This window comes from Ursus maritimus, unplaced genomic scaffold (assembly GCF_017311325.1).
Source record: "Ursus maritimus isolate PB19 unplaced genomic scaffold, ASM1731132v1 scaffold_21, whole genome shotgun sequence".
Taxonomy (NCBI): Eukaryota; Metazoa; Chordata; class Mammalia; order Carnivora; family Ursidae; genus Ursus; species Ursus maritimus.
Window position 1 is genome coordinate 37,499,852 of NW_024424564.1, and position 15,210 is coordinate 37,515,061.

Below are 15,210 nucleotides of genomic sequence, written 5' to 3' on the forward strand. Positions count from 1 at the left end.
AAGACACCAAAGAGTTCTAGTTGCCAGGGTTGCTAATTTCCTCTCTACAATCTCTCCGAGTGCTGTCCACTGCTTTCCCTTTATTCCCTGAGCTGTGTCCTTGGTTCACACCCTGTTTCAGAGCTACTGAAATGCTTAGTACTTGTCTCCCTGCCTCCAGTTTCCAGACAACACTGCCTCACCAGTCCAACTCCATACTGTTAGTTATCTTTCCAAATCATGAAGTCTGATCACTACAAACATCTAAAAAAAATTTCTCTTGGGGAGCCCCATTCTCTAAAGAAAAAAGTCTAATTCAGATACAGCCCTTCACAATCTCTCCTTTCTCTTTCCACGCACTCTCTTTTACACCCCTGTGCCTTGTACATGCCATTTCTTCTACCAGGAATGCTCTTTCCCACCTGGAAAAGTCTTTTTCATAATTCAAAACCAAGTCCAAATGTTGCCCTCCAGTAACAGAATTAGCTGTTCCCTCATTCATAGTCTGGTAGCACTGAACCCTCCCTGCCAGAGCGCTTGATATCACAACTGTCTGCCTGCAGCCTGTCTCCTGAAGGGACTGTGAGCACCTCAGAGCCTGGTACCATACTCCTTTCATCTGTGTATTCCCAGTACCTGGCACGGGGTAAATAGTAGTAAAATAAGACATAAAGGAAATTTTATAAGGCAGCTTTGGATTACAGTGGAACATATGGAAGGCTGGAAATCAGGCTGGATTTACCACTTATCAGCTACTTCACCTTAAGCAAATCATGTAGCTTCTGTTACCATATTCTCCTGCCATAAATATAGCAGGTACTCAAGAATCAAGGTAGCTATTGTGGTGGCAGTGAATGAGATTCAATGGATGTGCTTAGCGAATAAGCTCAACAAAAATTTTTAAGTGTATTTTTACAAAGTAATTATAGATCAGATAACACATTAAAGGAATTTCATCACTTTTAAACACATACACACATGCATGAACATGAGACCTTACCACTCCTGCAGTTCATGCATGTGAAGGAACCGGTTTCGATATTCTCTTGGCAGCTCAAACTGGGATGGTATGGGGAACATGGATTCATAGAAATCCCTGAGAACAGCTTTCACTGTCTGGGCATCTTTATGATTATGGTCTATGTTGTCATTCAGGCAAACAAACTTCCTAGAAATAATAGAGATCCAGGGTTATTCGTTATCGTGAGAATGATCTTGACACAATAAAACAAGAAATGTAGATTCCAAATACATTTTAAATGGGCTCATGTTCCAAGTTGTTACATGTGCTGAAACGCTTCTCTGGGGGAAGAATGTTCTATAAAATTTTTCTTTGGATATTCCTCACCTATAAAACAAAGAGAACTAGGGAGGATAATCTTAAAAGTGCCTTCTAGCTGTTGGAATAAATTAATGATTTCTGTTTAGCGTGTCCCCAATTAAGTGTTTAGTAAATACAGTTTACTGACTAGAGCATTTTGTTGGCAGCCAGGGGAGAAACTGGTAAACACCAAAACCAAGTTCTACTATAGTTATATTACTGAGAGTAGTGACGTAGATAATTGAGATAAAGATGGTGCCTTACAGCTATAGATTATACGAGTTCGATGACTTTTTCTTAATATGTCTACAACCAAGATGCTAGAGTTCTGGCAAAAAGCAGATGACAGTCATGCTTCCCTATTGTCTCAAGTTCCCTTAAAGGCAAAGTCACTAAACTGAGGGCCCGTTAAAACAGTAGGCAAGGGTAATACCACCTTTGAAGTACATGTGCTAAAATTTAAAACAGACAAAAAAAACCCTCACCAAACTTAAATCTAATAAAGCCCTCAGATCTAACTATCAATTTATCGGAAATAGACATGGGAACATGTTAAACAACTGAGACACAAAGTAATCCAGAGTATAGGGAATATAGAGAATATATATTGAATTTCTTCATATACACATACAATATTATATGGTAAAAAAGGGAGATTGTGGGAAAAACCTATAGACAGACTTAATTTCAGTGAATTTACCTGATACCACTTCAAACCAATAAACTTAAACAACATAAATGCTTAGAAAAGACAACTGGGGAAATGTGTACACTGGCCGGAGGGTTTATCATATAAATAATGATATGGTGGTGATTTTGAAAGAATTGTTATAATTTAGAGAAATATATTTTAAAAATCTAGAGATAAAATAATATAATGTCTGAGGTTTACATAAAAATAATCAGGAAGTGGTAGTAAAGGAGTGGATGTGTTTAGATGAAAGAAGAATAACCATAAATCACTTCTTATTGAAGATGAGTGACAGGTGAAAATTCATTATCCTATCTACTCTAAACTTGGGGACTGCTTTAAATTAAAGGATACTAAAGAGATATATCAACCAAATACAATGCACGAGTCTTGACTGTATCCTGCATTAAAAAAAACAAAACAAAACAGAACTCTAAAGGGCATTTGGAGGCAACTAGGGAAATTTGAACATAAATTATCTATTAGGTGGTATTAGTTAGTTAAGGTTCTCAGATATGTGTTAATTGTCTTTAGTGTAAAGGAGAATGATTTGTTTTAGAAGATATGTATGAGAATAATTAGGGGTAAAATGTATGGATGTCTGAAACTAATTTTCAAATGGTTCAGCAAACAAGAACAAAATAACAAAAACAAAACTGTGTGTGTGTGTAGATAAAAAGAGATCAAGCAAATATGATAAAATGCTGACATTTTAAAATATGGGTTAAATATTTATAGGATTTATTGTACTATTTTTTCAATTTTTTATCTTCAAAATTTTTCATAATGTTGGGAAAAATTAAAGAAGAAAGTATATGCATGAGACAAAGGGTGTGTGTGGACAATAGCTAAATTAGACCCTGCTGGATACCTAACATCGTCCCCTTTCTTCCAAAGAGAATTTGCATTTTGCTCAGTACTTCTCTCCCCATGAGCTGACTCAATGGAAGGCAAGCCCACTCCACCCCAGAGACAGCTCCTGACTGTGTATGTGAATCCTCTTCACAGTGACTGATGTAAGAATGGGGGGAGTGGGGCACCTGGGTGGCTCAGTTGATTAAGTGTCCGCCTCTTGATTTCTGCTCAGGTCATGATCTCAGGGTCATGGGATGAAGCCCTGCATCGCGTTGGGGGGGGGGGGGGTCCGTGCTCAGTGGGGAGTCTACTTGTCCCTCTGCACCCCCCACCCCCGCTCATGCGTGCTCTTTCTGTCTCTCAGATAAATAAAATCTTAAAAAAAAGAAAGAGAGAGAATGAAAGAAAGAAAAAGAAAGAAAGAAAGAAAGAAAGAAAGAAAGAAAGAAAGAAAGAAAGAAAAAGAAAGAAAGAGGGACAGCACACCATACATACAAAGGGGAGATCCTCTGTGTCAGAACATTGCTCCGTCTTCAGGGGCATCTAGAACTGCTGTGGCTGCCCTATCTCTAGCCTGAAGATGAAGCCAACAAAAGCAGGAGGGGAGCAGAGAGGAACAAGCCTGAGGGAAAAGCAAAGCCTGGATTCTGCCTAGCCCAGACTCCTTGTTAATGGGGGCAAACCTGTCCTTAAAGCTTCAGTCATTTAGAACACTGATTTAAAATGAGGACCCATAAATGTAAAACAATTAAGAGTTAAAAATAAGATCTGTTCAAGGAAGTATCTGGGCCTGGCAAGCCTGGCTTTTGGTAGATCCTTGTCCGTTTAAGTACCATGAAGGTCTATGAATTCTCTCACCCCAAAACTTTCAAACTGGCACAAAGACATAAAGGTATAAGGTACAACTGAAAACTACAAATTCTCACATGATATTCCTAAATATAACAAAATGACTGGGAGGGCACATTACCAAAATGGGGGAAGCAAAAAGCAAGTATTGAAATTGGTCTTTAAAGTTATTTTAAAAAATTAGGGCAGGGCATTCCAGTCAGAGGGAACAGCAGGTACAGAGAGCTACAAGCTGAGTGATTATTAATCATAATGGCTGGGATGCCTGGGTAGCTCAATCGGTTAAGCATCTGCCTTCAGCTCAGGTCATGATCCCAGGGTCCTGGGATGGAGTCCCAACATTGGGCTCCTTGCCCAGCAGGGAGGCTGCTTCTCCCTCTGTCTGCTCTGCCTGCCACTCCCCCTGCTTGTGCATGTGCTCTCTCTCTCTGACAAATAAATAAATAAAATCTTAAAAAAAAAAAAGTTAATCATAATGGTTTATTGTTTACTTGGCTTGTGGGAAATACTTGTTATTTTATATTAAATAAAGTGGTTTTGGTTTTTTTTTGGAAATAAAGTGTTTTACCGAATACACTTAATAAGCATTAAAGATGTTTCCATTTATCTTAAATTTCTTATTTCTGTCTCCTCCCCTCCCCAAAACAGGAATGAGATTTTTAGAAAAAAATACCATGGCTTTACCTGTCTAGAAATTTTACATCTCTGATCATTTATAATTAAAATCATAATTTAAATGAGGTGAAACTGAAGACTTACAAAAGCATTTAAAAAACTCAAATGAGGGGCACTTAGGTGGCTCAGTCGGTTAAGCATCAGCCTTCGGCTCAGGTCATGATCCCAGAGTCCCGGGAATCGAGCCCCACATTGCGTTCCCTGCTCAGCAGGGAGTCTGCTTCTCCCTCTGGCCCTCATCCTGCCATGCTCAATCTCTCTCTCTCAAATAAAAAAAAAGTCTTTAAAAGACTGATGAAAAACATTCAATTTTTAGATGCCAGGGTGTTTTTTTCCAGGAAACTGATATCTATTTCCCACTAAAGTTCAAAACTCAAAAATGAAGATTTTAACTAATTTTATCAAACTATCCAAGGCAACTGTTAGGGGACCAGGCTGGAAATTTTCAAGGCTTATGTAAACCTGAACATTTATTCAGCTCCAAGGAATGGCTATAGTTTGCTGGATTAATTTTCACATTTATGAGAGCATTTCTTTTTCCTCAGAAGCTAATCTGAACTTTATTTATTTATTTTTTTAAAGATTTTATTTATTTATTTGACAGAGAGGAGACAGCCAGCGAGATAGGGAACACAAGCAGGGGGAGTGGGAGAGGAAGAAGCAGGCTTCCCAGTGGAGCAGGGAGCCTGATGCGGGGCTCGATCCCAGGACTCTGGGATCACACCTTGAGCCAAAGGCAGACACTTAACGACTGAGCCACTGAACTTTATTTTAAATTGCAAAGACTAACCACCAAAACTTTTCTGGAAGTATCTTCTTAGCAATGCTATGACAGTCCCAGCTGTCTGGTCCCACTCCCCATGATGGAGTCCACCCCTGGGCCTCACTGAACAGCTCATGTCACCAGGTTCTTAGAAGTCTGTGCTAGTCCCTGTTCATAGGGGAACCCTATCTGAACTCACAACTCCTATCTCTAGCTCAAGTACTACCTCACCATTAGGCATTTCACCTGCTCCAAACAAAATAAGCCACTTCCTTGAATCCTACTGCCTTTTTTCATGTTTATTTGCATGATTAAAGATCATTTTTTGGGGTGCCTGGGTGGCTCAGTCGGTTAAGTGTCAGCCTTTAGCTCAGGTCATGATCCTGGGGCCTTGGGATCAAGTGGCATCTCGGGCTCCCTGCTCAGCAGGGAGTCAGCCTCTCTCCCCTCCCCCACTGGCTTGTGCACTCTCTCTCAAATAAATAAATAAAATCTTAAAAAAAAAAGATCATTTTTTAAACTTATAGGAATTTTCTGTTCAATTTTGCTGTGAACCTAAAAGTACTCAAAAAAGTAAAGTTTACTGGTTAAGAAAAAAGTACCTGGGGTTTTTTCTTATATCATCCAACTGGCCAACCACATGAGAAACATTGGTACGAATCATTTTAAAAGCAATTTCTTCTTCTCCCATGATTTCAAACCTAATTATCAAAACATATTTAAAGAGTGTAAATATTTATGTGGAAATAAAAACAGAATTTCAATAAGAAAAGTATTTTATAAAACTTTAACAGTTAATATCCTGAGAATGGCTTACTCTTTTGGTATTACTAAAGAAAACAATCACACATAAATTTTAAAAGAAGGCTTAAGAGAGAAACTACTGTAAAATTATGACAATGCCAGATTCCCACAATTATTCTTAAACAGAGAAAATGTATGTACTACTTACCTATATTTGTTTTTGTCCTTATATGCTTTGTGGATTTTATCAGTTACTGGTTTACAGTTGGTAACTAGACTCTTAGTGACTGGTGGCTATGAGAAAATACAAACATTGCATCAGGCCAAGACTAAGGTGGCAAAGGTGAAGCACTGACCTCCATGTAAAATTTAAGGGGGGGCCAAAGACTCCGTAATCAAAACAAATACTTTAATGCAGTTATTTGAAAAAAATCAAATTGGCATGTATAGCCTACAGGCTAATTGCCTGTTTTTGTAAATTTTATTTTAATCACACATTACTATACACTGTTAAAACAGTCTTGTAAGTTACTGGTAGAATTTTTTTCAGAAATAAAATAAATTTCTAACATAAATTGTAATGAACTGGTCTATGTCATACTCCTAAGCTAACTTTTCATTCTTAATTCTTAATCTAATTAGGAAATGCTTTATCCTAGGTGTAATCACAGTTAATTACAGTAACGTAGCCAACACGTTGCTAAGAGTTCACTCAAGTAATGTTAACTAATGTTGTTAGTATAACTAGTACTCATGCTCCAAGTAGTTTATTTGCATGAGCCTTAAGAATAACTTATTACCATTAGCAAAGCAGCCTTTACTTACTTAATTTTTTTTAAAAGATTTTATTTATTTATTTGAGAGAGACAGCCGGAGAGAGAGGGAACACAAGCAGGGGGAGTGGGAGAGGAAGAAGCAGGCTCCTGCTTCAGGGAGAGGAAGAAGCAGGCTCCTGCTTCAGGAAGAAGCCTGATGTGGGGCTCAATCCCAGAATGCTGGGATCACGCCCTGAGCCAAAGGCAGACGTTTAACGACTGTGCCACCCAGGCGCCCCTACTTACTTAATTCTTAACAAAGGATATTTGCTGATTCTAAATCTCATGCCAGAAAGCTGGCAATACTAAAATACTCTGCTAATGAAGGAAAATGTATGCATTTCAAAAGAAAACTAAAATCTCAGTAATCTTTCATCATGCCTATAACAGGGGAAGAAGAATAACTTTTCTATGTGTAAATCACCTTCCTTAGGAAAGAACACACTTCTGCAAGTTCTATGTAAATGGAGGGGCTTGGTAACTGTAAAGTCTTACTAAGAACCCAAAGTTTGTAAGAGAAAGATAGAAAGGGAGAGGAGAAAAGACAGTGAAGGACAGATATGGAAGTACAGGTGGGAGAAAGAGAAGTCTTGAGTGAGAGTGAACACAGGCTGTGCCACCATCACAACTCTCTGAAGTATTCTCATTGGCTATCCTCTGTGATCCTTAGTGAACAGATGTCTGGTTATAGAATATTAGCAACTAATATCAATATTAGCTTAACAGCTACTAGATAGGAGAAAAGAAATTTTATATCAATCATTTATTGATTCTGGATTATCTGGAATTCTGCTGTCTACCAAAGATAAAATATAGAGCATGTTTCTACTGACTGAAGTGCTATACAAAACTGGTATAAATAACACCTGATAAGGATATACTTCCTTTTTACACAAAGGAACTCATGCCACTTACCAGATTAGGATCATAGTACGCCTCCTGAGTTGGTGGAACACTGTTTAGCTGAGTGATATTAGCAGGGAGCATTTTCGAGCAATTTATTAGCATGTGTTCCAGACCTGTTAAATCCTAACAAAGCAAAATTAAAGGATAGACCTTATATGTACAAGTAATAACTGTGGTTTTAAAAACAGAAGTTATATAAAAGTCTCCAAAATTTCTTTAAATACTGTTTTCAAAGGGAGTTTGAGTATATGATTCTTAAGATAAAAACACCCCAAAAAGAACAGAATGAGATAATACAAACACAAATATTTCATCTTCATCTCAAAGTAGAACATACTGGACTATGAGGCACTATTTTACACAAGATGGTCAGGGGGATCCCCAGATGGTAGGTCCTGCAGTTAAATTCACCTTGGCACTCTCCATTAACGAGTCTCCTACTCCTGGGACTAGAGGTTGCTGTGACCGAGGGGACTGTGCAACAATCCAGGCCTGGCTGAGACACAGCTCCAGTGGGCCACGCCTAAGCTCCTGAATGAACTTGTCACGAGAATCTTACAGGCAGGGATTGTCTGGCTCTTCTCCAGAAAATATAATAGCAATGCATGCTTAAAGCCTAAAAATGTAATCTCATAAAATATGAACCTCAAATTCGGTTTTAATTCTGGCACTAAAAATGGACTAGTTGTGCATACCTCCATTAGGTATTAAGAATTACTTTTACTTGTGTTACAGTCAAATATGTGAAAGAAAATAGAAGGTTTAGGAGAAAAAAAATACAACACCTGCAAACTTAAAGGCAGGTCGTGAATTCTGGTAGCCAGTGTTCGGATTTCTCTGTCAGATAAGACACCAGATTGGTCTGTATCAACTTCATCAAAAACTTGAGATATATTCAGTGGCTGAACGGCACTCATGAGATAATAAAAATATGAAAAGGCAAACTGCATATCCTCAGAATGGCGCACTTTGTGAAATGACGTCTTGTCAAATTCTTCAGGGAACCTGTCCAAACATAACATATAGTGAGCTCTGAATATTTAAAAAATATATATAGACATTAATCTACACTGAAATATATTCCAACATTTGTGGAGTTAGAATCTTTTCGTTTCCCACTGATTTAGCTGATACCTTCAACATATCAGTTGTCAAGTGTTAAGAGCCATACATCAAGCACAGCAAAGATGTCGATTTTAAGCAGACTTAGCATGCAGGCAACTCAAACAATAAGCCAGACTTACATATCTTGAAGTTCTTGCATAACAATTCGGTCAATCATGTGAGGCATGTGTGCAGGGACTTTCCGAGATGTGAATCCAAACTTGCTGTTTAGAATTTTATTTACATATCGAAGGGAATCTGCAAATGTATCTTTCAGTTGCCTTCCAGTGTGTTTGCTATCGGTGTAGTATGCCAGCTGTGTCTTCAATGACTCTTCTTCCTGAAAAGAGAATTCCATGTAACACAGCATTATGTTTAGTGCTCAAGTGTATTTTGTTAACAAGAGATAAGCACTATTGTATATGACCAGCCACTAACTGTGGCAAATTCAATGAGCACTAACAGGTCACTTTAAGAATCCTAAGAGCAGGACTAAACTGGATACTGAAAGTATCACCAATATTGGCTTGTGAACAACAATTGTGTGATGGAGGTCTATTTATAGGGTATTCTTCAAGGACTAGTCACCGAGCATGAAATTTCATAGCCAATTCAATGCAATATTTAGAAAATTTATTTAAAAATAAGTTTGATAGAGGGGCGCCTGGGTGGCTCAGTTGGTTGAACATCTGACTCTTGATCTTGGCTCAGGTCTTGATCTCAGGGTTGTTAAGTTCAGGCCCCACACACACAAAAATAATTAATTAATTTGATAGCACTTTCAATATCAAGTTATTTCTACAGGTGACATCAAAGGAGTAAGCACTTGAGTTCTGAACAGAAGGACCAAAAAAAAAAAAGGACTGTTTCACCATGTGATAGTGTTAATATTATAAAATGTAAAGAGCCCTGTCAAACGAGTAAGAGGCAAAACTGAATGGGCAAAGAATATTAGCAGAATATATGAACACATTTTACAAAGATGAAATATTTTTGCTTCTCAATCTGGTGAAAAAATGCAGATTGATACTAACTATTGTTGGTTAGTCTGTGGAGAAACAAGCACTCGTGTACACTGTGGAAATATGAAGTGGTACGGCATTCTAGGACAGAGTTAAGTTTAACTTTAACCTAGCAATTCTACCTACAGAAGTAAAAACTTCCTCAAGAGTAAGCTATATGTACAAGAATATTTATTGCAACACTATCTGTAATTGCAAAACAAACACAGCTCTTACAAAACACAGCGATACTAGCATGGGCTTGCTCTCATACTACTAGATCAAGCGGCAACTGCAGAGCAGTATGTATTTCACTGTTGCAAAACACATATTTATGTAATTTGTATGTTCACATATCTATATAAAAATACTGGAAAACACCCACCAAACTATTCATAGTGATTATATCAAGTAGGAATATGAAGGAAGGAGGGAGAGCTTTCCCTTTTTTACTGTATATTTTTTGTATTACTTGCAATTTTTACCACTAGTCTATAATACTGTCATAATTTAAAGTAAGTAATGAAAGGAGGAAGCGAGGAAATCATCACAGGCAAGAACTTTGCAGTCCCTCACTCAACAATCAGTAAACAACTACTGTATCAAGGATAAGATATTTTCTGAAGACAATGAGGTACGTAAGTTCCCCTCTTCAGCCTCTTTTTTCCCAGCCTGACACCTGTTCATGGCTGTGCTCTGTTCATGATCCAGCCTTGACCACAGGGTTTTTCTTGGTCTGTCAACTCCCACACACCCTTCAAAAGTCAGCTCACAGGATACTTCCTCATGGATGCCTTCCCCAATACCTCTAGGCAAAGTTGAGGAATTTTCCTTTTGGACTCCTTGCCCATACCTCAGGAGACACCTGTCATGTTGCTACAGTTATTTACCCACAAGTCTGTCCTCCCAGCTTGCCCTTTTGAATCTCCATGAGCTGTGTTCTAATAGTCTTGCATTCCCCTGTAGTGAACACAGTGATAGCACTTGGTAGATGTACAGATGACACCACGGCACCATGGAGACTGCGGTACAGGAGGGTGAGCACTTGAACCTTGAGGCTGGCTCACACTGGAAGCTAATTAATTTATTTGCACCTTAGGGTTTTTTTCATCAGTAAAATTGGAAAAATAATCCGATCTGACTTGTACAGCATATGCAGAAGCATTTTTTGAAATCACCATATGCCAAGTAAAGATAAGATACCATCCCTGTTCTACTGCTTACTCGGGGCATGCCTCTGGCTAACTCCCCTACTCATTCACACTAAGGCTGTTTCTTAAACTGTGACATGGGGATCATGACAGTAGATAACCTTATAAGGTATTTTTATTGTTAGGGGTACTGGAACAATAAAACCATGTAAGAAAAAGCATTTAGTTTAATGATTGACACAGGCAGTCCTGAATAAATGGTACCTGATTATAATTATCACTTACAAGGTTATCTATTTTTCCGGCGCACGGGAAGGAATAAAGCTGGATGTAACTTACATCAAGAAGATCCTGGAAATACTTATTTTTCTCCCATGGCAAAAAGCCCAGGTAACTGTCTGTATAATGCTGCAGTTTTCTTGCAGGTAGTACTTCATTAACATTTATGTAGTTGTTCGCATTTTCTTCCATTCTGTTTTTTTCTTGTTCTCTCCCTGTGATTTTCTTTTCTTTTATAATCTGCTTTTCCAGTGGAACAATCCGAGATGAGAGTTTTTCTACGGACACACTTTCATCTCTTACTTTTTGTGTCAGAATTTCAGATTTAAATTTTCCTTCGATTTCTAAGTCCGGGGGTGGATTCTGACTCTGGTAGTGACCATTCACTTTCATTGTCACTGCTGGAAAAGTCGACCTCTGAAATCTTTCAGATGTTCCCAAGCTATTCGGCAAGATGCTTTTCTGAACCTGTTTTTCCAGTGGGGCCTCTACACTGTCATTTCTTTCATCTGGTACTAGAGCTTGATTTATTTTTACTTCAGCATCTGGTAAGTTCCTCAGAAATGATCTCAGCAAGGCTGACTTAGAAAGGTTGTATCCTTTCACAGTGATGTCTCCACGTTCTAGTTGCAAATCCAAGTTACTGAGACTCAACTGGGCCTCCTTGGGAAGGAGTGAAATATTTACCAGGGGAATTTTCACCTCCACTTGGAATCTTCCTGTCGTGTTAACATCATGTCTCTTGACCTTTGGAAAGCGTTTTTCTTCAGGAATATCCTCAAACAGTATTTCCGCCTCTGGAAGAAGTGTTGTGGGGCTAACCAAATTTTGGTAAGACTTCTGGGTCGTAGAATTCACTTTGGGTTCCTCTCTTGTGTCAACTTCTACTGTTATGTGGATTTTGAACTCTTCATCATTTGTATTTTGAAATGTGAGATTAAAATGTATTGTGGTCGCATTCATGCCATTGTGCATTATGAGGTGGATGGTTTTCCACTTATTGGCAATAGAAGCATGTCGAATTATTGGGTTGTCACTATAGGCGCCTTCGATTCCTCTTTTGGCTATTTCTGCAAAGCTGAAATAAGGCAGGCATTCACCTTTTGGAATAATATAGTGAGTCTGGTTTGGAAGAAGAGTTACTTTATACAATTCATGAAAATGATCTAGAGGAAAAAACACAAACATGACTTTAAAAATGAGGCATTTCCCCCCCCCCCTTTTCATTTAATTCTTAGGGTTTGAGTTTTCACTTTCTAAGAATGACTTTAACTTGACTTCAGAATAATCAAACATTCTAACACAAGAGCTGCTGGTATGGGGCTGATTTTATTATCTGAAGCAATCACTGTTATCAACATGGAATGCTGAATCTAACTCACTACAGAGATATGGCAGATTCCACTGATCAACTCTCATCTTTGTGTCCGTTTGAAAAAAATACAGCCTTCTGCCAAAATGACCTCCAGGGAGAAGCTATCAACAAGATCCAGCATTCAAACCATTCTTACTTAGTGTATTATTGGTCTCTTTTTGTTGTTTCTAAATTAAACCTTTGCACATATTTTTAGGAAGGTATATCTGCTCAGTACAAAATAAGTCAGACTGGAGCAATAACTGGAGCAGAAAAGATGCAGCCCTAGTGTCTACTGTTTTTTAATGATTTGTGTCCTCTCTTTTCACTTACAGCTAGTCTGGATGCAAGGATGGGCGATGGATTCATAGAGAATAATTACTTTAAGTAACAATACAAACCTCCCTCTACTTATCAAGGATTTTGATCCCCTTATTCTAAACATCTTTTTACATGATAAGTATACCTTGCCCACAGTCACCAGCATCAAATCCACAGGACAAGACATTGCAGGCTTGGTCACAGAACTTATCAGCAAGCCAGGAATTCGCACATCCTTGATTACAGTAAGAGACACTATTTAGTCCTCCGCCAAACTGCCAGGGCTGTCCAATTCCAATACTGCCAGTACCCCCACCAACTGCAGCATAGCGACTCCCACCACTGTTACCTGTAGAGGGAAGAGGAAGACAGAATCTTGCTGTGCTTATCGTCTTAGAAAAAGGATAGTTCCTTCTTTCTCAGTAGTGCTGTCAAGATTGATGCCTGCATTCTAGTCAGAAAAGGTTTACCCCATTCTTTAGCAGAAAATTTCATGTACCTTAAGAAGAAAACAAAACTGAAAAGGGAACATCACTTGACAGGGGACTGGGCATGGGATGACCAGGCCTTAGCACTTATTAGCTGTGCAAGCCTGAAGTACAAACTTGCCCACAGGGGCATGTGGCAGTGTGTGTGGAGGAGCAGGGAAACAGGAAGAGATTATTCTGAAGACGGACTGTTAGAACTGCCAAAACATGTCCTAATGTGGGGTGCCAACCTCATCATCAAATGTTAATGTTCTATTAGAGGCTGAGGTCGCTGGACTGCATGGATCTTCTTGGCATGTGTGTTCTCTCACTGCGGCTTACACTTTTCAAAAGTGCATCAGACAGAACATAACTTAAGCTTTGTTTCTTCTAATACTCTGCACTTTTTCAAATCTGTTTCTGTATATGGAAAATGGGGATGATTATATCTCTGCACATACTGTCTCCTCCTTAGGTGACTAAGAAATTCAAGTGGATAATGCTTTATAAATTTAAATGCTTTATAAACTGAAAGGCAATCAAAAAATGTAAAAACATGCTATTATCAACAAATGCAGCTATAACCATGTATGTAAGAGAGGAGATGCTGAAGAGATAAGATCTTTATTTCTCTTTACTCATTGACAGCAAGCTGCTGCTGAAAGCTACCAGCCGTGAGCTCCTAGAAGAACTGGTTAGAGTGATTCTTGCTCTTGAGTTTGCATAATTAAAGATATTCCTGATTTTCATATTTTAAATAATAAAAGGCATTTTCAAGTGCAGGGCCAGCCTGGGAATATGCCCTCAACAAGGGAGAATATGAAAGAACTGAGCTACATGGGGACGCTAGTCATTACCTCCAGAATCTATGGATTACTCTATGTATTGTCTTCATACATGAAGAATGTTTAAGTCAGTGTACACATTCAGTGATGATTAAGAATGGGAAAAAAAGTCCATAAATATGAATAAATTACTTGTGAGCACATCCTTACCAGTGCAGTCACCGCCATCCCAATCACAGGCTGAATTATTACAAGCCTTGTCACAGTAGCCGTCTTTAATCCAGGAACCTGGGCAGCCCTCAGCACAGTTGGGCACAGGCCATGTCAGATAAACCTATGACAGAGCCAGAAAGAAAATAAAATGGACACTTTTTAATCTCAAATTAGGATTCCTTCTAAAAAAAGAAAGAAACTGAGCCTCCAGTAAAGGTTACAATTCTCCTCGGGCTGGCTGCATTCACGTGGCATATTTTACATGGCTTGCTACAGCAGTTTACAGAGTCCTGATCTGTCAATAATTCTTACTGAGCACATTTACTCTTTTTCTTGACTGAAGGAAAGCAGACAAGGACTCAACCCACAGATTAGTTTATAATCTATTTTGAAAAAGAACAGCAACACATCAGACTTAAAGGTAAGTACAAAAGCGTGCCAAAGCAGGTAGAAAGTATACCACACATTCACTGCTTTTCTGTGACAACTGTCATTAATTCCTGAATGTATTTACCCATAATCTTGTCTCGCAGCTGAGAAAAACAGCAGATGAACTCTCAAAATCCTTATCTCTGTGCATAAGGTCCTGTGATAAATTATTAGCACAGCGTTCTAAGTTGTGAACTCGCCTGCTTTAAAAATGAGTGACATAGTACATGGTAACTTTTTAAATTAAATTCATTAAAAAAAAAATACACTCCATGCCTCTGCATGCTCCATCTATTTGGAATGTCTTTCTTCATCTAGTTAAATCTTACTTGTTCTTCAAAGTTCACTTCGATTCAGATGGGAATTCTTCTCTAGCCCTGTCTAATTTTAACTTCCTGGGCCCCCATGCCTTCCCACCGAGGGCACACCTGCTGGCACAGAAATCACTGTCCCTAGTTACTGATTTGTGTGCCTGCCCTGTCAAGCCAAAGCTCACCCTGGCAGCCCT

At 38.6% G+C, this 15,210-nt stretch overlaps 1 protein-coding gene across 1 annotated transcript in view; it reads right to left on the reverse strand.

The window, feature by feature from the left end:
• GNPTAB (N-acetylglucosamine-1-phosphate transferase subunits alpha and beta) overlaps nucleotides 1–15,210 on the reverse strand; it is a 71,930-nt gene that overhangs the window by 5,447 nt on the left and 51,273 nt on the right. Inside the window, exons 11-19 of the mRNA XM_040637375.1 lie at nucleotides 14,271–14,394; nucleotides 12,954–13,157; nucleotides 11,194–12,299; nucleotides 8,843–9,042; nucleotides 8,384–8,603; nucleotides 7,608–7,721; nucleotides 6,086–6,171; nucleotides 5,736–5,834; nucleotides 980–1,147 (exon numbers count right to left, since the gene is read on the reverse strand). Coding sequence (XP_040493309.1) covers nucleotides 980–1,147; nucleotides 5,736–5,834; nucleotides 6,086–6,171; nucleotides 7,608–7,721; nucleotides 8,384–8,603; nucleotides 8,843–9,042; nucleotides 11,194–12,299; nucleotides 12,954–13,157; nucleotides 14,271–14,394 — 2,321 coding nt within the window. The remainder of the gene's footprint in view (nucleotides 1–979; nucleotides 1,148–5,735; nucleotides 5,835–6,085; nucleotides 6,172–7,607; nucleotides 7,722–8,383; nucleotides 8,604–8,842; nucleotides 9,043–11,193; nucleotides 12,300–12,953; nucleotides 13,158–14,270; nucleotides 14,395–15,210) is intronic.